This window comes from Microcaecilia unicolor, chromosome 1 (assembly GCF_901765095.1).
Source record: "Microcaecilia unicolor chromosome 1, aMicUni1.1, whole genome shotgun sequence".
NCBI classification, from domain to species: domain Eukaryota; kingdom Metazoa; phylum Chordata; class Amphibia; order Gymnophiona; family Siphonopidae; genus Microcaecilia; species Microcaecilia unicolor.
The window spans coordinates 18,040,259-18,063,303 of NC_044031.1; the positions used below are offsets into that span (position 1 = coordinate 18,040,259).

General features: G+C 47.2%; 1 protein-coding gene across 1 annotated transcript in view; it reads right to left on the reverse strand.

Annotated features, from left to right (window-relative positions):
- The window catches only part of LOC115481199, a 202,175-nt gene that overhangs the window by 3,960 nt on the left and 175,170 nt on the right, over positions 1-23,045 (reverse strand). The window contains 5 exon segments of the mRNA XM_030220625.1: positions 1,690-1,800; positions 10,864-10,940; positions 14,528-14,892; positions 15,881-16,468; positions 17,593-17,910. Coding sequence (XP_030076485.1) covers positions 1,690-1,800; positions 10,864-10,940; positions 14,528-14,892; positions 15,881-16,468; positions 17,593-17,910 — 1,459 coding nt within the window.

Below are 23,045 nucleotides of genomic sequence, written 5' to 3' on the forward strand. Positions count from 1 at the left end.
CCTGAACTTCGAGACATTTCCGAGTACTTTATTTTTCAACAGGATGGAGCTCTGGCACATCAACAATGCAAAACAGTTGAGCTTTTAATGAATGAAACCCCAGAATTCATTGAGCCAACAGCTCAGTGGCGTTCAAGACATTAGGAATGTGTCAAGGTTGAAGGACGGCACTTTGAACACAAATTATGAATTAACTAATTTTCAAAGGTCATACTAAGCATTTAAACAATTGCAAAATATTTTGAAACTATGTACGGGGTGGGGTCCCTTTTTTCTGGACATCGTGTAGACTTGGCACCCCTAACTGGAGAAGCCAAATTATACGGAGAACTGCCCCTCACATGAACACACGAAGTGCCACATAGCCACATAGGACATTTCAAAACACTGAGTAGGTCATTGGCAGATGTCTCAAGAGAGAAAAAACACACCTCAATGGCCCTGTCTACATTCATTTCAGGAAGATCAAGCGGCTGTTGAGAAACATTTGGGAAAGTGCCTGAATGAACCTTAGGAACGGTGTAAGACAAGGAATGAAAGGTGATTTGGCGGGGGGGGGGGGGGGGGGGGGGAGGAGGGGGGAGAACACTATTTCTGGTTCTCCAGACGTCAGAGAACTCTTTCTGTAGTACCTGGTGTTATTCTAGTAAAAACAATGAGCGGGAGTACGGCTGGATTCACCAACAGATTTCTTCCATCATTCAAACTTCCTTTGTAAATCTACAATTACTTCATGCTTATGTCACCTCTAGAATGGATTACTGTAATTGATTTCTGTATTGTGGCCTCACAAACTATCAATTAAAGAGCTTTTATTCATTATTAATAAATGAACAGCAAAGTCTCTGACCATGTTACAGCAGGGACAAATTTGATGATAACTCTGCCATTGTACTCAAACTACAGCAGGTAACAGATTGACTTACTGAAAATGATTCAAGGAACAATTCTTTTAAATAGGGAAGTAAATATATATTTGTACAACTTCACTGTGAGACAAACTACAGTAAAGTCATCATGAAAGTGAAACGAGACTGAAGCAATCTATTTTCTTTGGTTCGGTAGAAATGAACCTATCAAAATGAATATTTTTCCAAGACGGTTATGTTTGTTTCAAATGCTTCCTATTCATATAACAAGATTTTATTCTCTCTTCAGAACACTGGCTTTACATTTTTAGGGTAAAGTGACCCATCGCATGTTTTCTGGTTAGCTGGCTCAAATAGTTACAGCTCAGGCCACTGCCTTCTCCTCTGTTGACTTTGAGCTTTGGAAACATTTCACTGAAGCTTAAAGGCTGAAGCCTTTAGGTGGCAACTTGTGACGTTTTTCTATGAACATGCAGAGGTGAAAAAATGTCAGATTTTCTAGGTTTTATGATCAGGTATTGTGTGTGTGGTAATACTGAAGATGTATTTATTCTGATTTATGTGTATTACTGTAAAGTTTATCTAATATTATTAAAGTTTATTGGGAATCTGCTTCAATGAATTCTATCTACTTAAGTGGAATATAAATATTTAAAATAAATCATGAATTATGCCTCCCAAAGTTACAAGATCAAAGCACGGACACTCAGAGGAGGCCACTGATTTGGTAATCTGTTACTGTTCTGTATTCTTTACAATGTTTAATTCTCACTTCTGCTCTGTAATACCTGCTTTTACTCTGTATAGTATTATTACTCACCTGTGTCTGAGTGAGTAACTTCTCTCTCTCTTGACTCATGGGGATCCCAGACATATGGCTCTTCCTCTTGTTTAATCCTTGATAATGTATCAGGACTGATCCTTTCATAGCCTGCTTCCAGGAATAAAAAATAATATTAGCTGTATTTTCCTTATATTCACAGCAGTAGATCTCAAGGGAAAAGCACATGATGGATCTATTACTGCCACCCATCATAAAGCAGAGGGATCTGGGGGTTGTTATCTCTCGCTTCAAGTACTCTGGTAATGGAACAGGTCACAAGTTCTTTTATTATAAAAATCTCTGACACTTAAGAAGCGGGTAAAACACTGATATCAATTCTGTAACAATGCGCCTACGGTTACGTGTCCCTGGCACACATAAATAGAAAGGTAATTTGCACTTACTCATGTAGGCACCCTAAGCACGCTTCTATAAATGTGTATATTGCGTGTAATTGCAAGGGGGCATTACACATGGAAAGAGCATGGGCAGGGCTCCCAGCTATGTGTTTAACTTGCACTCATATTTAGACACCTGTCAGGTCCATGGCTGGTCTAACTGTAGCTGCCTATACTTTGAGGCACGATGATATAAAGTTACACTAGTATTTCCATAATGACAACTGGGTGACCTCCAAAGAGCTGCTAGTGCGGAGGATACCAACTCATTGGCATAAGTACATAAGTAATGCCACACTGGGAAAAGACCAAGGGTCCATCGAACCCAGCATCCTGTCCACGACAGCGGTCAATCCAGGCCAAGGGCACCTGGCAAGCTTCCCAAACGTACAAACATTCTATACATGTTATTCCCGGAATTGTGGATTTTTCCCAAGTCCATCTAGCAACGGTTTATGGACTTGTCCTTTAGGAAACCGTCCAACCCCTTTTTAAACTCTGCCAAGCTAACTGCCTTCACCACGTTCTCCGGCAACGAATTCCAGAGTTTAATTATGCGTTGGATTTGTTTTAAATTTACTACACTGTAGTTTCATCGCATGCCCCCTAGTCCTAGTATTTTTGGAAAGTGTGAACAGACGCTTCACATCCACCTGTTCCACTCCACTCATTATTTTATATACCTCTATCATGTCTCCCCTCAGCCGTCTCTTCTCCAAGCTGAAAAGCCCTAGCCTCCTTAGTCTTTCTTCATAGGGAAGTCGTCCCATCCCCGTTATTATTTTAGTCGCCCTTCGCTGCACCTTTTCCAATTCCACTATATCTTTCTTGAGATGCGGCGACCAGAATTGAACACAATACTCAAGGTGCGGTCGCACCATGGAGCGATATAACGGCATTATAACATCCTCACACCTGTTTTCCAAACCTTTCCTAATAATACCCAACATTCTATTCGCTTTCCAAGCCGCAGCAGCACACTGAGCAGAAGGTTTCAGCGTATTATTGACGACAACACCCAGATCCCTTTCTTGGTCCGTAACTCCTAACACAGATGTTCCGTACCCAATATTGTGGAAGACCCGCTATATAAATGTTGAAAAGAGCAAGGAACAAAGACTGACCCTTGTCATAATCTGATACCCTCCTCTCTAAGAAACACTTGGAAATAACTGTTATTGATGATTTCTTGTATTACTCTTATCATGTGTTGATCTTGGAGACAATTCTGCAGCTTCACAGTGTCAAAAGCTGAAGAAATTCCTGAGTTTCTGAAGAGCTGTACTGCCAACAAGTTCTCTCTCCGTTTTTTTAGATGGGGAAGCGAAAGGGGAAAACTCAGGACCCTACCTCCGTGGCCTCGACCCCCCATCTCGCGGCAGACAACCCTCGAGCGCTTCGGAGTCGGGACTCTGGATGCAAGGATGCCTACTTCAACGGGCTCGACTCCGCAGGGGGCTGAGCGCAGCGCTGAGGGAGCAACGTTAAGTCCTGCCGACTTCACCCCTCCTCCACAACCCAGAGGCATACTGCCGCTGGAGGACCCACAGCAGCTCGAGAGGGTGGCTGCTGTGGACGGAGGACCTTCCAACGTGCCTTCCTCGGTGAGCGGAACAACTATGCAGGGTCATACGCGGGTCGCTGCCCCTACTGCCCGAGGAATACCTCCTGGTGAGAGTGGAGATTTGGTAAGACCAATGCGGGTGACAATGGAAACATTATGGGATGCTATCCAGCAGGTGAACAAAACGTTACTACAGATGAATGTTGCAATGACTGGTGAAATTAAGGAATTAAAACAGTTTTCTCAAAATCTGTCTACTGAATTTCCGGAATATAAACAAAAACTAGGTGGTGTTGAAGATGATGTTAAACAATTGAAGAATTTAACAGAGACTATTGAAGAATTTAACAGAGACTATGATAAAGGATAAAGAAATTCAAGAAAGAAAAATAGAATATTTGGAGAACAATGGAAGGAGGAATAACCTTAAGTTTTTGAAATTTCCTAAATCTCCCTTAATTTCAGCTATGGACATGTTAAAAAAGTATTTCAACGAGATATTGGGGATTCCTATGGAGGGTTATCCCCCCATAACGAGGACTCAATATATTTCAGGGACTGTGAAAGATCAAAAAATGCAACCACAGGTTTCTCCAGATTTAAATCTAACCGAGTCACAGAGAGAACTACGTTGATTGTGTCTTTTGCCCTGGAATTGGACAGAAATAACATTTTAAGACTTTATTTTCGCCATTTAAATGATTTATTCTTGGGGCAAAAAATTCAAATTTTTCCAGACTTGGCAAGAAGCACTCAAAAAAGAAGGAAAGGAGTGGAAGGGAGTGGAAAACATGAAAAAGGATCTGAGGAAGCTAGAATAATGGTCTAAGGTTTAGCAATTAAAATTCAATTGGAAGAAATGCAAAGTGATGCACTTAAGGAATAGAAATCCACGGGAGACGTACGTGTTAGGCGGTGAGAGTCTGATAGGTACGGAAGGGGAGAGGGATCTTGGGGTGATAGTATCTGAGGATTTGCAGGCGACGAAACAGTGTAACAAGGCGGTGGCCGTAGCTAGAAGGTTGTTAGGCTATATAGAGAGAGGTGTGACCAGCAGAAGAAAGGGGGTGTTGATGCCCCTGTATAAGTCGTTGGTGAGGCCCCACCTGGAGTATTGTGTTCAGTTTTGGAGGCCGTATCTTGCTAAGGATGTAAAAAGAATTGAAGCGGTGCAAAGAAAAGCTACGAGAATGGTATGGGATTTGCGTTACAAGACGTATGAGGAGAGACTTGCTGACCTGAACATGTATACCCTGGAGGAAAGGAGAAACAGGGGTGATATGATACAGACATTCAAATATTTGAAAGGTATTAATCCGCAAACGAACCTTTTCTGGAGATGCGAAGGCTGTAGAACGAGAGGACATGAAATGAGATTGAAGGGGGGGCAGACTCAAGAAAAATGTCAGGAAGTATTTTTTCACGGAGAGAGTGGTGGATGCTTGGAATGCCCTCCCACGGGAGGTGGTGGAGATGAAAACGGTAACGGAATTCAAACACGCGTGGGATAAACATAAAGGAATCCTGTTGAGAAGGAATGGATCCTAAGGAACTTAGCCGAGATTGGGTGGCAGAGAGAGCATTTTCCATCTCACAGATAGGCTGCAGAGAATACCTTCTCCTGCTTTAGACTTAGCCTGGCCTCAGAATGACATCCTATAGTATATCTCCTATCAAACTGAGCTCTCTTTTTCATCAAGCACTGCCATTTCCTCCCCTCACCCTCCCCACTGACAGTTTGAACTTCGTGGGTGTTAGCTTGGATCTCTTTCAGGGAGAGAAAACTAACAACTTATAGCAGCAGCTTCAGAGAGCATTTTCCATCTCACAGATAGGCTGCAGAGAATACCTTCTCCTGCTTTAGACTTAATCCCGCCCACCCTACCCCTCTACCCACCCACCCCTAGAGTGACATGTCTTATATAACCTCCCTATCAACCCACTCATTACTTTACCTCACCCATTTCTATTCTTCTATCACCTTCTCCCACTACTCCAACCAGAGTTACACCTAATCACACTGACCACCCTTCAACATCTTCAGTCCTTCTGTGACTGTTCTCTTGTGCTTGACTGCTTAAATATTTTAAATTTAAATGCTTTACTTTTTGTCTATTAGATTGTAAGCTCTTTGAGCAGGGACTGTCTTTCTTCTGTGTTTGTACAGCGCTGCGTACACTTTGTAGCGCTCTAGAAATGTTAAATAGTAGTAGTAGTAGTAGTAGAGTGGGTGACGGGAGGCGGGGATGGTGCTGGACAGACTTATTTGGTCTGTGCCAGAGCCGGTGGTGGGAGGCGGGACTGGTGGTTGGGAGGCGGGGATAGTGCTGGGCAGACTTATACGGTCTGTGCCAGAACTGGTGGTGGCAGGCGGGACTGGGGTTGGAAGGCGGGGATAGTGCTGGGCAGACTTATACGGTCTGTGCCAGAGCCGGTGGTGGGAGGCAGGGCTGGTGGTTGGGAGGCGGGGATAGTGCTGGGCAGAAAGGGACAGGTACAAATCAAGGTAAGGTATGCACAAAAAGTAGCACATATGAGTTTATCTTGTTGGGCAGACTGGATGGACCGTGCAGGTCTTTTTCTGCCGTCATCTACTATGTTACTATCAGGCTCATTTTCAAAGCACTTAGCCTCCCAAAGTTCCATAGAAACCAAAGTGCTTTGAAAATATGCCTCTATGTATAAAACTAGAGCACTTAATATGGGTGCTACTTTCCTGCTAAAATTTCCTTGCAAATGCTTCATAACCTATGAAGCGAATAACTATATATTTTTCCCCCCCTGAAACTATTACAATTTATCTCATCTAAGGAAACTGTTAGTTCACCTGTCGTTTCGCTTCCCTAATTAGAGTTGCCCCTTCCGTTATATTCTTTTTTGCTTATTGATTGTAATATTTCTTAGTATCTTGGTCCTATTATTGGGGACAAATTGCCTTTCAGTCTAATTCTGATATTTCTATGTCTATATGTATGGATGTAAAAATTGATTGCTAAATAAAAAAAAAAAAGCTGAAGAAATGATCAATGAACACAGCAACACACTTTTGATTTGTCTCAGCAGCTACTTTAACACACTCTGTTACATCCAAGAACTGAGTATTTGTGATGCTCCTCACCTTATGTTCAGTCTTGATACAAGAACTAGAGGAAAATCTCTCTCCGACTGGAAGAGGAGGAAGCTTGTAGAACACATAGGAAGGTCTTAAGATAATAGTGTGAGAATTGGGACCGAGGCATCCTAAGACAGTCAGCAGAACCGAGACAGATTCTGATCAGACTTCAAAGGTTCAAAAGTGCAGAAGGTACAGAAAATGTGCCAAATTTCTTTTAAATCAGAAGTTGTTCCTTTTCAGAAAATGCAGACAAAGCAATTCTTACCTAGAGAGATCAGGGTCTCATAATTCTCCTTCATCACCTCCCTGTAAAGCTCCTTCTGCCCTTCATCTAAATACTCCCACTCCTCCTGGGAGAAAGAGACAGCGATGTCCTCAAATGTCACCCGCATCTGAAACACAAACCAGAAGCACACTCAGGGAAACATGGGGGTGCTCAGAAAGCATTAGATTTCAGCTAACTTTATTCGTCTGACATTTTGGGAATGATTTAAGAATGTAGGTGCCCTGTGCAGTGTAAAATACCCAACTGCATGTGTAAATCAGCAAACAAGGATAAGCAGTCATTTCAGGAAAGGTGGCTACTTCTCCATGGAAATGGCAACCCAGGGATATGTTCTGGGTGTGGTTTGGGTGATCCTTAACAGTACATGAGTATTTTGTACTACATAATGGCAATACACATCTACTGTGGAAAATTCTCACATCAGCATTTAAACCTGATGTCGCCCTAAGGGATGCTGCACTTTTTTTGAATGTGTACTTTTGGAAACTGACTTTGTCTAATGTGTGTCCAGAAAATGAACATATTTTATTTTCACTGTGCTATATAGACGGTAAAATTATGCCTGTTCTCTTTTTGTTTTTGTTACCTAAAGACCAGGACAAGAACAGGCAAAACAATCACGCCTGACAGAGGGCGGGATCCTGGATTAACTGCTACTACTAAAGGAAAGAAAATTATCAGCAGGTAAGGCATAATTTTACCTTCCTTAGCGTATGCAGCAGATGAATCCAGGAACTGGTGGGATGTACCAAAGCAATCCTTAATTAGGGTGGGAAGTCGTCACTCCCCGAGACAGAACCACTGCTGCAAAGGCAGCATCCCAATAATGAAAGCAAACCTGTTCCACCCAAGAGGTAGACAACAACCTCGTGGAACGCGCCTGCAACACTATCGGCAGGATGCGACCTATCAAAAAAATCCATGTAAACAAATTATCTGCAATCTAACGAGAAAAAGTCGGATCAGAGGCCACTGTCCCATGGCAAGAACCAGTTAGAAGGACAAAGAGAAGATCTGAACGCTGAAAAACATGTGACATCTGCAAATGCTGGTTAGACTTCTGAACATCCAGAAGACGAAGTGCCGTGTACTCAGCATGAAAATCCCCCTTCCGAAAGGAGGGAAGAAATAGAGGCTGATAAAGAAGAAATGCCAAACCACAGCCAGTAAGAAAGGGAGGAACCATATGCAAGGTCAATCCAGACTCAGCAAATTGCACTAGAGCAGCTTGGCATGGCAGCGCTAAAAATTCAGACATTCTGTGTGCTGAAGAATTGGCAACCAAGAACATCGCTCATGAGTAAGCTCCTAAGCAAAGCCTTCTGCAAAAGATCAAGATGAGTTCAAAGCAATGCTCGGTAGACAAGGAGCCTTAAGCTAGGCTCGGAGAACAAGAACGAGGTTTCAGGGTGAACAAGGTTGCAACAGAGGAGCAGCAAAGCACTCTGCAAGAAATGCACCACATCCGAGTGCGAAGCCTTCTGCAACCCGTCCTGCAGAAAGAAATCAATCGCTAAGGTACAGACGACCGAAATGGAGACAAAGTATGAGCTGCAACCATGCCTCAAAGAATCCTCTACACCCAAGAATATGCAGTCAAAGTGGACCACATACAAGCTCGCAATAGACCAGTAATCACTGTGTCTGAAGAGCTCTGTTCCTCAGTCGACCTCTCAAATAACCGAAGCGAGAGGGATCCGCCACTCTGTAACGGACCCTGAAGGAACAGCACGGAGTCGAGCGGAATTCAAAACAAAGGCGCCGCCAGGAGCCGCACCATATCCACATACCAAGGGCACCATGGCCAATCTGGAGCTACCAGAATGACTTGACTTCGGTGGCAAGCAATCCAAAAAGAACTCTGCTGCAGAGAGGCCATGGAGGAAACACTATCGAAGAACATCCTCCGGCTAGTGAAGCAGCTCAACAACCAGCCCTGCCGAATCGCCCTCTTTGACGAAAGAAGGCACCTCGGTGTCTAGCCGAGACGCCATCAGATCTACCTCTGGAGCTCTCTGAGGCCAAATTGGAGAAGCATTGGTGCGGAACAACCATTCTGCCAAGACCAGAAGACGGCAGAAAAAGAGAGCTCACCATAGGAAAAGTGAAGTGGGCCGCGGAGAAACAGAACATAAGGTCCTCTGCCCACACCCTGATGGCCCCAGCCTGACTCCAAGTCCCACCCTGTTGAAGAAGCAGCCACCGCTGTCATGTTCTCCGACGGCACAACGTGTCCTGAAAGGCTAGAAGACGAATACCACCAAAAGCAGGTCCAAGCCGGAGATCAGCCACACCATGCCCTGTGCCATCCACCACCCAGAGGCAGAAGAAGGAGGCAAAGGCTCTCCAGTCTAAAAGACTTGCATCCGTGACAACCACCATTCAGTGCGGAGGCGCCAAGGCATCCCTTCCACAGGGAGGAATTGCGGAGCCACCAGTTCATGTGCAGCCAAGTTGAAAAAAGTAATTGAAGACACCGCTGACACTCCTGGGACACAGGAGACCACCTGCTGAGAAGCGAGAGGTGTAGATGTCGCACATGAGCACAGCCCATGGCACTACCTCCAAAGTGGCCACCACAGAGCACAAGACATGAATGCATTGCCAGGCCCGAGGACTCGGTGCCCTGAGCAGACTGCACACCCGAGTCTGAAGCTAGATGTTTCAGTCCTCGGTCAAAAAAAAAAAAACGTACCAGAGCTGTCTGGGATGGGATGAGGTGGCTCATTTGAAGGGTGACCACCCAACCCAAGGATTCCAACAGTGAGAAGACCCGGGAAGATTGACTCTCAGTACTCATCTAGAGCAGGGTACACTCCGATACCGTCCTTGTGGAGAATGCCGCAACACTCTCAAACCTAGGAAATGGTGCTTGGAGCCGGAGCCATGCTGAAAGGCAAAGCGAGGAACTGAACATGAGGGCCCAGAACGGCCAACCAGAGAAACCACAGATGAGGGGGCCAAAGAGGAAAGAGCAGAAATGTTTCCCAAAGAAGTGCTGGGAAGAATGCTAAATTGAAGTAGCTCTGCAATATACCATGGAGACCAGAGCAATAGCCCCAGAAAAAAATAACAATGTAACATTTCCCACATAAATGTGGAGCCAAAGGCACTAAACCTAGGAACTCCCTTGTAAATGTGCAGAAAAAAAAAAAAAGATAACCTACAGCACTTGGTATTCCCAGGCAATCTCCCATCCAGGTAGAAACCAGGCCCAAACCTGCTGAGCTTCTGAGATCAGAGGAGATCAGGCACACTCAAGGTTTACCCACACCTATAATGCTAATATAAATCGTTCCACAAAAGGGAAAGTTTCAGTGTTTTAAAGCAATTGCCCTAAGAGAAAAAACTGAGGGGACAGAAAAGTCTATAAATAAAAATACAAAATACATCCTTTCAGAGGCCCAACACACAAGGAGACCTGCTCTGATGCTGTTCACTGTTTCCCACACCAGGAACAGCCTTTAACCAACGCAGGAACTGTAAGAAAATCTTAACTCACCACTTAGGCAAACATGGCTTTCCAGCTCAGGCAATTCTTGCTGCCTCTGTGCAGATAGGGACTACCCTGAAAAGACTCCCTCCGAATTCAGTAAGACAGGAAAGAAACGGACCCTACTGCTGAGATGGAGAGTAAACATCTCCTCTTTGGGGCAGGGTCCATCAGTGGAGAAAGACAAGGAACAAGCCAGAAATGTCCAAAGGCTGGTCAGTTCCCATACAACATATAGGCATAGGGAGCAGCAGAATGAACTTGGGGGAAAGGTCAGAAGCCCCCAGCCCCAGAGAAGTTCTCAGATTGGTTGACCTGCATCCCGAAAAACAAGGCACACCGCAGAAGGAGCATCAGATTCCTTCTGGAAAACTTTGCCGTCTAGAACCCATCTGCCCGTGATGGGCATAAAAACTCCCATAAGCATGAAACTATCGAGGGGAAACCAGAGAGGGGTGGGTCCCAATGACCCCACCTCCAACACGGTACCCAGCCACCTCTCCTGGAACACAGGATCTACTGAAGAGGGTAGCAAAGCCACTACTGTACCCGAAGAAACCCTCATAAGGGGCAGGCTACACACAAATGCAGAGGGGGCAAAAGCCACTTCAACCAGTGGATGAGGAGAAAAAGGACGCCGAAATCTGGGCACAAAACAAATCCCCCGAATCAGGAGAGGTCGATACAAAGTATGAAGTGGTTCCGATAGCAGAGGCGAAGCCGCCAACGCAGCCAACAGCCAGAAAGTGGGAGCCGATTCAGGAGGCAACAAAAGAAAATGGCTCACGCACCCAATGCCTCAGAGCGGGAATCCCGATCAGGAGAAAAAAGTCCCTGGTGCCTGCCTGTGCACCCAGCAACACCCATCCCCGCTGCCTCCAAAGCTTGCTCACAACACGAGCCTCTTATGGTGGCCTCAGCTGCCAATATCGCGCGTCCCCCAACGGCAGAAAAAAAATGCACTTACCTGAGATGTTCAGCCAGGCTTCCCGCCGACAGCGGACCTCCCCAGGCAAGCCTGCCACCAAACCAGCTCAGCAGGCTAAACACACACACAGCGACTCCTGAGACTCTGTCCCCAAGACACCTCTTAGCAACCTGCTGCCCTGTTGCAGCCGCAGAGCCTGTATACTGAATTGCTCTTTTTTAACAGCTGATAACAGCAGCAAACACAAGGTCTGTTGTGGACTAGAGGTTGTTTTTTTTTTGTTGCGGGGGGGGGGGGGGGGGGGGGCAGTTGTGTGGTAGGATACAGTCCAAACAACAGCCCAAACTCTGGGAAGAAAGGGACCATGGGGTAAGGCAGGGACCCAGGCCACGAAGTATGCCCCTAATTTTGGCAGATAGCCCAAACACCCCCAAAGCTCAATTGGCCAAAAGGCCTAGAAGCAGGCCCAAGAGGCGAATCCAGGAGCTGCAGAGACACTATCTACTACCTGCTAGAGATAGAGATATACAGAAGTGAAGAGGAGCTGACCGTCTGGTATCACTGCCTTCAGCTTTGTAATCTCTATCTCCACCTGCTGGTAGATGGACACAACCCACCAGTTCCTGGATTCATCTGAGGCATACGCTAAGGAATGACAGATCTGTGTACTTAAAACTTACCATTTTTTAAATAAGACTCAGTAAACACTCCTGGAGGCACACCTAGCTAGTCAGGTTTTCAAGAGAGGAATTTTGATGTAAAGACCTGTTTGTTCAAATCTCTCTTATGTATATGCATTCTGGAGGTCCTGAAAACCCAACCCATCCAGAATCCCAAAGAGAGGATGCCAATCTCAAAGAGAAGCAAGATTCCATGCAGAATCTCATAGACTAGTAAGATTCTACGTAGAATCTCACAAAAGAGAAAGATTGTATGTAGAATCTCCAAGAGAAGCAAGATTTTATGTAGAGTAGCAAGATGCCATGCAGAATCCCAAAGAATAGTGTGGAAAGTAAATACAATTTGAGAAATAAAATACATTGTACTACAAGAGATTAGTAAAACCTTTCTTTTATTAGAGCTGCATAATATATCTTTTAACAAAGAGGGAAGACTGGGAGCGAAATCTCTCTGCTTCCCCTTGAAGTTTGGAAATCCAAATGCTCACATTTATACCCTCAGCCACATACTACACAAAGGAATTTACCGCTATAAACACACCAAACCTAAACCTTCCAATCTCAGAAACGCTAAAAATCCTTGGAGTCACTATCGACCGCCACCTAACACTCGAAATTCACGCAAACAACATAACTAAAAAGATGTTCTACTGCATGTGGAAATTGAAACGGATAAGACCATTCTTCCCAAGATCCGTCTTTCGCAGCCTAGTGCAATCCCTCGTAATCAGCCATCTGGATTACTGCAACTCACTATACGCAGGTTGCAAAGAGCAAATACTGAGGAAACTTCAAACAGCCCAGAATACAGCAGCCAGACTCATCTTCGGAAAACCAAAATATGAAAGTGCAAAGCCATTAAGAGAGAAACTACACTGGCTACCACTCAAGGAACGCGTCACTTTCAAAGTATGCACATTAATCCACAAAATCATTCACGGCGAAGCCCCAGCCTACATGTCTGAGCTAATAGACCTACCACCCAGGAACGCCAAAAGATCATCTCGAACTTTCCTCGACCTTCACTTCCTCAACTGCAAGGGCCTGAAATACAAGACGCTACACGCGTCAACCTTCTCTCACATAAGCACGCAGTTTTGGAATACACTGCCGCGCAACTTAAGAACGATCCACGAACAAGCGTCCTTCCGCAAATTATTGAAGACCCATCTTTTTGAAAAAATATACGGAAAGAGCCAAAACACATAAAGTCCATACTCACTGTTCACTAATGCATCATACATCCAATTCTACAATCTTATATCCCCGTAATCTCACATCACTCATACCTCCACTCAGAGAAATAAGTATACCATATGTCTTCATGCCTTAATATTGCCCTTTAAGCCTCCCATTGTCCCCTTCCAATGTTTCAATGTCTGTATTTCATTGTTATATTCCTTAACGATACTTCGACTGTCTCGCTTAACTCTACACAATGTAATCCATAACCAAGTTGTAACAAATTGTATTTCCATCGTTTATATCATATGGTAAGCCACACTGAACCCGCAAAAAAGTGGGAAAATGTGGGATACAAATGCAATAAATAAATAATAAATAAATAATTGATCCATCTACACAGAATTTCATAGCATCATAAAAGTATCTTTTTAGAATGCTGAACTTAATCTAAGCAAATATTGTATAAGGACATAGTACAATGGAAAAAGCCTATTACACAGTATTTCTCATCTACATTTAATAGACTAACATTTATAACCTGTTCTCTTTAGTTAAACACAGAGTATGATTTACTTTTCCAAAAGGAGACACCTATCCTAAATACGGAGAAATTAGGTCTTACCTGATCATTTTCTTTCCACTAGTTCTTCACACTATTCCAGGACAAGTGAGTAGTCATGTCCATCGACCAGCAGGTGGAGATAGAGAATATAGAACTGAGCACCAGTACACAGCCACGTGCTAGAAGCTCAGTTCTCCAATATCGTTCTCAAGCTAAAGGAAAACCAACACACCAGGAGGTGCATGGTCAGCAACCAGCCAAAACTAACGCTGGAAGAATCGTAACAATACCCCTGGAAGACAGGATCCAGAACAGAGTGCAGAGCAACCAAAAAAGACGTAAGAACTAATGGAAAAAAATGATCAGGTAAAGACCTAATTTCTTCTTCAATTACGTTACTTCCCACTACTCCAAGATGCGTGGAATGTTCAAAAGCACTCCCTACAACTGTGGGTAGTCGGCACTGCTTCCTGAAATAGTGACGCTCCAAAGGCCGCCTCTGACCACGTGGCCACATCCACCCTATAATGTCTACTGAAGTTATGCAAAGAAGACCACGTTGCCACCCTACAGATATACACTGGAGAAGACAAGAAGACCTCAGCTCAAGACGCAGACACCCACCTGGTAGAATGCGCCTTTAGAACCAGAGGCAAAGCCTTCCCTGTCAGGACATAGGCAGAAGTAACCGCCTCCTTCAACCAGCGGGCAATGGATGGCTTGGATGTCCTGGCAGAAGCCACCGCCTCCTTCAACCAGCGGGCAATGGATGGCTTGGATGTCCTGGCAGAAGCCACCGCCTCCTTCAACCAGCGGGCAATGGATGTCTTGGATGCCAAGACACCCAACTTCTGCTTACCAAACAGTACAAACAGTACAAAGAGTCTATCTGAACAACAAAAGTCTTTAGTCGCCTCCAGGTAATGCAGAAGAGCTCTCCGAATTTCCAGAAGCCACAAGGAGGAGTACTGGTTCCCCACATCCTCTCGCTGAAAGGCAGGAAGCGCCACAGATTAATATGGAAGGATGAGACAACCTGGGTAAGAGGACACCATCCGACGAGAAACCCCTGCTTCTGAGAAAAGGGACCCTACAAGAAAGCACCTGAAGCTCTGAAGTGCAACGGGCTGACGTAATGGCCACCAAAAATACAGTCTTCAGAGAAAGATCTTTCAAGGTAGCCTTACGAAGATGGTCAAATGGGGGATGCTGAGGCGCCCGAAGAACCAGACTGAGGTCCCATTCCAGACAGGGCGGCCAAAGGCGACCCACTCCCTTCAGAAAACACACCACATCAGGATGTGCCACCAAACAGGAGTACTGCAAACGCCCTCGGAAACAAGCCAGAGCTGCCACCTGAAACTTCAAGGAACTCAGCACCAACCCCTTGTGCATCCCTTGTTGCAGGAAAGCCAGAATGTGACCAACAGAAGAGACAAAGGGATCTAAACACCTCTCCTTGCACCAGCCCTCAAAAATACACCAAACATGGGCATAGGCCGATGAAGAAGATCACCTTCTGGCTCGGAGCAAGATTGCAATGATGGGATCCAAATAGCCTTTCTTCCTCAGCCGAGTCCTCTCGAGGGACAGGCTGAAAGACCAAAGGGGGAGGAATGCTCCAGGGACACCGGGCCCTGCTGGAGGAGACCTTGTTTCTGAGGAAGACACAGCGGCGTCCAGGAGCCTGACTAGATCCACATACCACAGATGCCTCAGCCAGGATCACCTTGCCCCGAATGGCCGTCTGCTGAGAAAAGTGGTGGCCCAACATTGGTCACGCGAGAAAGGGAAACAGTAAGCTCCCCTCCAGCCACGGTTGCAGCAGGGCATGCAGACCCAAGGAGTCATGCTCCCCGCGAAGGCTGAAAAACTGGGGAACCTTGGCATTGGGCCTTGTGGCCATGAGGTCCAGACATGGAAGACCCCAACAGCTCAACACAAGTTGAAATGCCCCTGCCGACAGCTCCCACTCACCAGGATCCAGCACATGTCGACTGAGAAAATCGGCTTCCATGTTGATAGCCCCTGCGATGTGAGGAAAGGCAGATGACTCTCTGCCCAGGCCATCAACAGGCTGGACTCTATTGCCAGCTGACTGCTGCGAGTACCCCCTTGCACGTTGATATAGGCCACTGCCATCACATTGTACGAGAAAACCCAAACTGGGGCCCCTTGCAACAGAGAGGCAAAGGTCTGCAGAGCCCTCTGAACTGCTCGGTGCTCCAGCTGATTGATAGGCCAGCGAGCTTCCCTCGGACACCAAGAGCCCTGAGCCAGGTGACCCCTGTAATAGGCTCCCCAGCCCGACAAGGTGGCAACTGTGGTCACTACCTCCCAATGCAAAATCGGAAGGGCATGCCCTGACTTAACGACAAACGGCAGAGCCACCTCCGCATGCTCTGTCTGGCAGCCAATGTCCAAGCAAGCCGGACGCTGTAGTCCTCTGACACCGGAGACCAACGGCTGAGTAAATACCATTGCAGCAGGCGCATGTGCGCCCTTGCCCAAGGCATCATCTCCATTGCTGCTGTCATGGAGCCCAGGACCTGCACATATCCCAGCCTGTAACCGGGAAATCAAGAGAAGCGACCTCACGTGGCCTGCCAACTTTCTACGCCATCCATCTGGAAGAAAGACTCAAGCGCACTGGGTATCGAAGAGGATGCCTAAATACTACAGGCATTGCGACAGGATCAGGCAGCTTGTGTCGAAATTGAACACCCACCCCAATGACTGCAGAAGGCGAACCATAGTGGGTCGTCTCCATGCTGTCCTGATAAGAAGACGCCCAAATCAGCCAGTCGTCCAGGTATAGATGAACCCGGATTCCCTGCTTTCGCAGAAAGGCCACCACCACAACCATGACCTTGGAAAAGGTCCTCTGGGCCGTGGACAGGCCGAATGAGAGGGCCCAAAATTTGAAATGACAGTCCAACACAGCAAAGCGAAGGAACTGCTGATGAGGGCCTCAAATAGAAATATGGAGGTATGTCTCCATAAGATCAAGCAAAGTGAGAAACTCCCCCTCCCTCACTGAGGCAATTACAGACTGAAGGGTCTCCATACAAAAATGCGTTGACGAGTGGGTCGGCATGACATCATTGCAACTGACGGGAAGCAGCAACCGCCCGCCCCGACTTCCCTGTACTCTTCCTGTCCTCCCGAAAGGAAGATTGTTGGGACTGGAACTGTGGTCTCTGGCCGAAGGCCAGGCGACCTGGCTTATACATCTTCTTGTCACGAAAACAAGCACGAGCAGGACCCATCTAACAACCGGGAGCCCGAGGCCTGTCCTCCTGCAGCCTCTGAGATCTAGACTCCCCTAGGTCCTTAACCAGATTGCTAAGGTCCTCACCAAACAGCAATTTCACCCGAAAGGATAACTTGATAAGCCAGGCCTTAGAGGCGCCATCTGCTGACCAAGCCTGTAGCCACAGCTGGCATCTCACGGTGACTGCCAATGATCAAAGCCTGCAGCATGTATACATTGCATCCACCAAATAAGCAAGGCCTGCTTCCATCCTCGCCGCCCTACAACTCCAGGCCCCAGACCTTTGGTGCCATTACAAACAAGCACGGGCAACAAAGGAACTGCAAATAGCTGCCTGCAGATCCAAGGCGGCCACCTCAAAGGCCTGCTTCAGGGCCTGCTCCAACTTCATATCCTAAAGGTCCTTCAAGGCTACCCCTTTAACCAGCAAAGTGGTCTTCTTGGTACCCGCCGTCACCAACAAATCCACCTTAGGAAAGGCCAACTTCTCCTTCTCTTCCGGCACCAAAGGGTAGAGACAGGCCATGGATTTCCCCACCCTAAGGCCCAAGTCAGGAGTGCTATATTCCGCGGAAATCAGCTTCTGGATATCCGGGTGCATAGGGAACGCCTTGGATGGACCCTGGAGGCCCCTCACAAGGCTAGCCTGCTGGGCTCCCGCAGAATCCTCCATGGGTTCATCAAAGGAGAATGCTTCCAGCGCCTCAGAAATCAGGGAGTCTAACTCGTCCATCTGGAAAAGCCAGAGCACATGAGGGTCATTTCCCTCCCCTCAAGGGAGCTCCCCCACCTCCAGAGGTTCCGCAATGGAGGGGCCCTCTGAGCAGACCGACCGTGCCTCTGACAGGGGAGCGACCTGAGACCAAGTCTCTGTGGGGTCATCTACTGGGGCTGAACGAGATCTTTTGGGAGGAGGAAGGGCCACTCCCACCTCCACATTCCCCGAAGCCACCAAAGACAGTTAAGGAGAAACCCCCTGCTTCATCAGATAGGCCTGGAGCAACACAAACTTGGGTGAGAAGGGTATGTCCTGACCTGGCAACCTCCCCGAAAAGATCCCCACCTCCTCTGCAGCCAGCATGAGAGCCTCGTGGTCTGCTGCAGGCAAAATGGCCGACGCTCCAGCCTCCAACTGAGCCAAGAAGCCAAGCAGCTACATCGGGGAGCCGGAGGCTTCCTGTTGAGAAATATAATCTGCCCCAGACACGTAGCCGGAATCCCCACCTCCACTCGGGGTAACCAGCCTGTACACCATGCAGTGGCCCAAGGAGGAGCGCAGCCTTCCACATGAGGAGCAGCACTTCAACCTTTTTGCAGGGGCCGCAATGCTAAAGAAAAGTCCGCTGGAACCGCCGCCAAGGGGAAAAAACCACCCCGGTTACTTGTTTTTTTGCAAAGCACCGGCTCAAAGACAAAGGGAAACCATGCTGCTCCGTGTACGACGCCCAAGACCCAAGAGAGGACCGGAAAACTCACTGCCTGGATCCTGCGCTAGGGGCATGCAGAGCCCCCTCCACCCCGCTGGTCTGGGAACTCTCCCCTTACTGCCAATACTTCAAAGACAGAAGATCCTCTATTTTTCTTTTTTTAGGTTGCTGAACAGGCACCACCAGAGGAGAGACAGGGGAAGCGCAGAAAACACAATTACTCCAGGCGAGAGGTAAGACAGGGCCCCAGCACCACCAGGTATGTCTGCACCACACAAACCCTCACTCAACTGGGAGCCAGTTGACCAACTGGGCCAGGAGCTGAGGCCTCGGATCCAGAGACAGAGGAAGTACGTCCATCCACCTGCTGGAGACAGAAGATACTGGAGAACTGGACTGCTAGCGCCTGGCTATGTAGTGGTGCTCAGTTTTCTATTCTCTATCTCCACCAGCTGGTCGATGGACATGTCTACCCACTCATCCTGGAATAATGGGAAGTAACGTAATGGAATGGTCAGTTTCAGACCTTTTTTAACCTCTCTTATCTTAAGGCCGTTCTGTCAACATAAATAAAGAGATCTGTAGTAAACAATGACTTATATTTGTACGTTCTGCCCTTCTTTTCACAATATAAAGTGGAATCTGCTAAACTAGCTTTTGTTAGTAACATAGTAAATGACGGCAGAAAAAGACCTGCACGGTCCATCCAGTCTGCCCAACAAGACAACTCATGTGTGCTACTTTTGTGTATACCCTACTTTGATTTGTACCTGTGCTCTTCAGGGCACAGACCATATAAGTCTGCCCAGCACTAGCCCCGCCTCCCAACCACCGGCTCTGGCATAGACCGTATAAGTCTGCCCAGCACTATCCCCGCCTCCCACCACCGGCTCTGGCACAGACCGTATAAGTCTGCCCCGCACTATCCCCGCCTCCCACTACCGGCTCTGCTATCCAATCTCGGTTACTCACTTAGGACAATTTCTTACATTTTTCCCAGACAAAATGTTAACTCTTCCAGTCCCAGAGTAGCAAGATTCCATGCAGAATCCTAAAGCGAAGCAGGATTCCAGGTTATGAATCCCAGGGCCAGCAGTGGCTTCCCCCATGTTTATCTCAACAGCAGACTATGGCCTTTTCCTCCAGAAACTCAACTAAACCTTTCTTAAACCCAGATATCCTAACTGCTATTATAACCTGAAGCCACAAGATTAACCAAATTAGGAAGACAAAGCCTTGGGATTTGGGGGGGGGAAGGTGAGGAACCACCAGTACAAAAGATTAGGAGCCACTGCACTATGGAATGGAGACCCACTCTAGTCACAACGGTTGAGTTGTTTTCTTTTAATCAGTGTCAGCTTTGGGCTTCTACATTTAAGGTCCAATTACTTATGGCCCAGGAGCAGCTCTTTTGGGGAGTGAGTGGGGGCTTTTCCAATCCTTTTCCAATAAGTTCACTTGTCTCCAAGCGAGGACTATGTGTGGCACCGTAACAATCTGTCCACCAACACTAAAGCCAATGAAACTTGTGCACAACACAAACTAGACAGAAAGAATTTTAGCTTTCCTTACGGTCTTTGACTCTCTCCATAATCCAAAAGCCTCGGAAACAGATACAGGAAGAGGAACGAATGGAGAAAACCAGAGCGAGGCTTGGAACACAGTGAGAAAGGCTATTGGACTATCAGAGTGAGGCTTGCAACACAGTGAGAAAGGCTATTGGACCATCAGAGCGAGGCTTGGAACACAGTGAGAAAGGCCATTGGACCATCAGAGTGAGGCTTGTAAACAGTGAGAAAGGCTATTGGACCATCAGAGCGAGGCTTGGAACACAGTGAGAAAGGCTATTGGACCATCAGAGTGAGGCTTGGAATGCACTGTGACGAGGAGGTTGGCTAAAACAGGAGACGATGTGTGTAAGCCTGTCTCAGGGAGGTTTCATAAACAGAAGTGGAAGTGAGCCTATGAAGTCCGTTGTAAGCAATGAAGCCAATTAAGATAGTCTGACTTTCCCCTTCCCGGCGCAGCCGTCATCCCCGTTTACTCAAAACAAAACAAGCAAACCTATCAGCTGCTGCATTTACATTGTCGTTTTGTTATTGTTACTCCATCTGTAACAAGTCTAAAGCTGCTTCAATTGGATAGGTAGTGCCTTAAAAGGTGAGGACAAAAGTTTTGTTGTTGTTTTTTTTTTTTTACTTATTGGACAGCTTTTTAATTTATTTGAAAGCTTCCCAGATCCTATCCTATATAATAATTTGCACCTCCAACGTTCCATCCTTGTCTGGCTGCCTGGGTTCGTAACATCTGATGACGTCAGACAGCCTCCAGGGTTCCATTTCCCCTCACTGCCCCGCCCTCGTGTCAAAACGTAATGAAGGCAGAGGGCAGAACAGTAAGAGGGAAGGGAGAATTGATAGACATGGATAGGATGGGAGAGAGGACAGTAGAGGAGAGAATCGCGGGACACGGATGGGAGCAGGGCCGTGCCAACACGGTAAGCGAGGTAAGCATGGCAGGGGGACGCCTCCCTCTGGGGGGCGCCGCCGCACCATGCTCACCTCGCTCGCCCTCCCGCTCCCATTGTTCAACTTCCCGCCCCCTTCTCCCCCCCTCATCCCTTTTCTTTTTTTTTTTCTTTTTAAATTTACCTCCGTGGTGGTCCAGCAGCGCAGCGTCAGTGAAGGAGGCGGCGCTCCCGACGTCTCTAGCCTTTCCTTCGCTGTGTTCCGCCTTCTTCTGACGTCATTTCCTTGACGTCAGAAGAAGGCGGAACACAGTGAAGGGAAGGCTAGAGACGTCGGGAGCGCGAGCGCCGCCTCCTTCACTGACGCTGCTGGACCGCCACGGAGGTAAATTTAAAAAGAAAAAAAAGAAAAGGGATGTTGGGGGGAGAGAAGAGGGCAGGCAGTTGAACAATGGGAGCGGGAGGGCAGGGGAGAGACGAGAGCATGGATGCGAATGGGGAGGGGAGAAGAGGGCAGGCCAGGCCAACTGGGACATGATGGGACATGGGAGCGAGAGGAGAGAGAGGAGCATGGATGCGAGGGGGGGTCATGGAAGGGAGAGAGGGGAATTGCTGGATAGGGATTAATGGAGGGTGACAGAGGAGCATGGATGGGAGGGGCAGGGCTCAGGGAGAGAGGGGAATTGCTGGAAAAGGATGAATGGAGGGGGCAGGGGTCAGAGGAGCATGGATGGGCATTGATTGGGAGGGCAGGGCTCAGGGAGAGAGGGGAATTGCTGGAAAAGGATGAATGGAGGGGGCAGGGGACAGAGGAGCATGGATGGGCATGGATTGGGAGGGCAGGGCTCAGGGAGAGAGGGGAATTGCTGGAAAGGGATGAATGGAGGGGGCAGGGGACAGAGGAGCATGGATGGGCATGGATTGGGAGGGCAGGGCTCAGGGAGAGAGGGGAATTGCTGGATAGGGATGAATGGAGGGGATGGATGGATATGGATTGCAGGGCAGGGCTCAGGGAGAGAGGGGAATTGCTGGATAGGGATGAATGGAAGGGGCAGGGGACAGAGGAGCATGGATGGGAGGGCAGGGCTCAGGGAGAGAGGAGAAATTGCTGGACATAGAGGGGAGGGAAGAGAGATGAAGGAGATGAAATGAGGGAAAAGGAAGAGAGGAGAAAAACTGCACATGGATGAAGAAAATAGGCAGAAGCTGAGGACCAGAAATGAAGAAGAAAGGAGGAAAGGAAACCCTGGAAACGGAGTTAAGAGGACAGATAGCAGCAAAATCGGATACTGGGCCAGCATGATCAGAAAAAGAAAGTCACCAGACAACAAAGGTAGAAAAAAATCATTTTATTTTCATTTTAGTGTTTGGAATATGTCCACTTTGAGAATTTACATCTGCTATCTTATTTTGCAATGTATAGCAATTTGTTTCTAATAATATTGCTGATAATTCCTGTCAGTGGTGAGCGATCATTTTCACGGGGGGGGGGGAGGGCCGCCAGAGACCCTATGCACGGCCCTGGATGGGAGGGCAGGAAAGAGGAGAATCGCTGGACATGGAGAGGAGGGCAGGGGACAGACCAAAAAAATCACTTACAATAGAGCCTTTCTAGGGTTTCATTATTGAGGAAACGGCTGGGTTCCACTAGTTTCTAATAATAACCTTTTGCTATTTGTTTGGGTGTACTAAAACTGCGGTAAGCTCCACCCACTGGCTTCAACTCACGAATGGACTAGATAGGCTCACATCCTCTCCTTTTTTATCCAACCTCATTGAGTCTTTCTGTCATTCTATTCCAAGCCTCATTTTGGTGCTTCGTCTCAGTGTATTCCAAGCCTCGTTCTGGTGTCCCAATAGGCTCAGTATGCAGAAAGCTTCATTTTCATACTCCAGTCACCTTTCTCAGTGTGCAAGCTTCATTTTCAGGCTTCAGTAGCCTTTAGTGCGTTCCAAGCCTCACTCTGGCTTTCT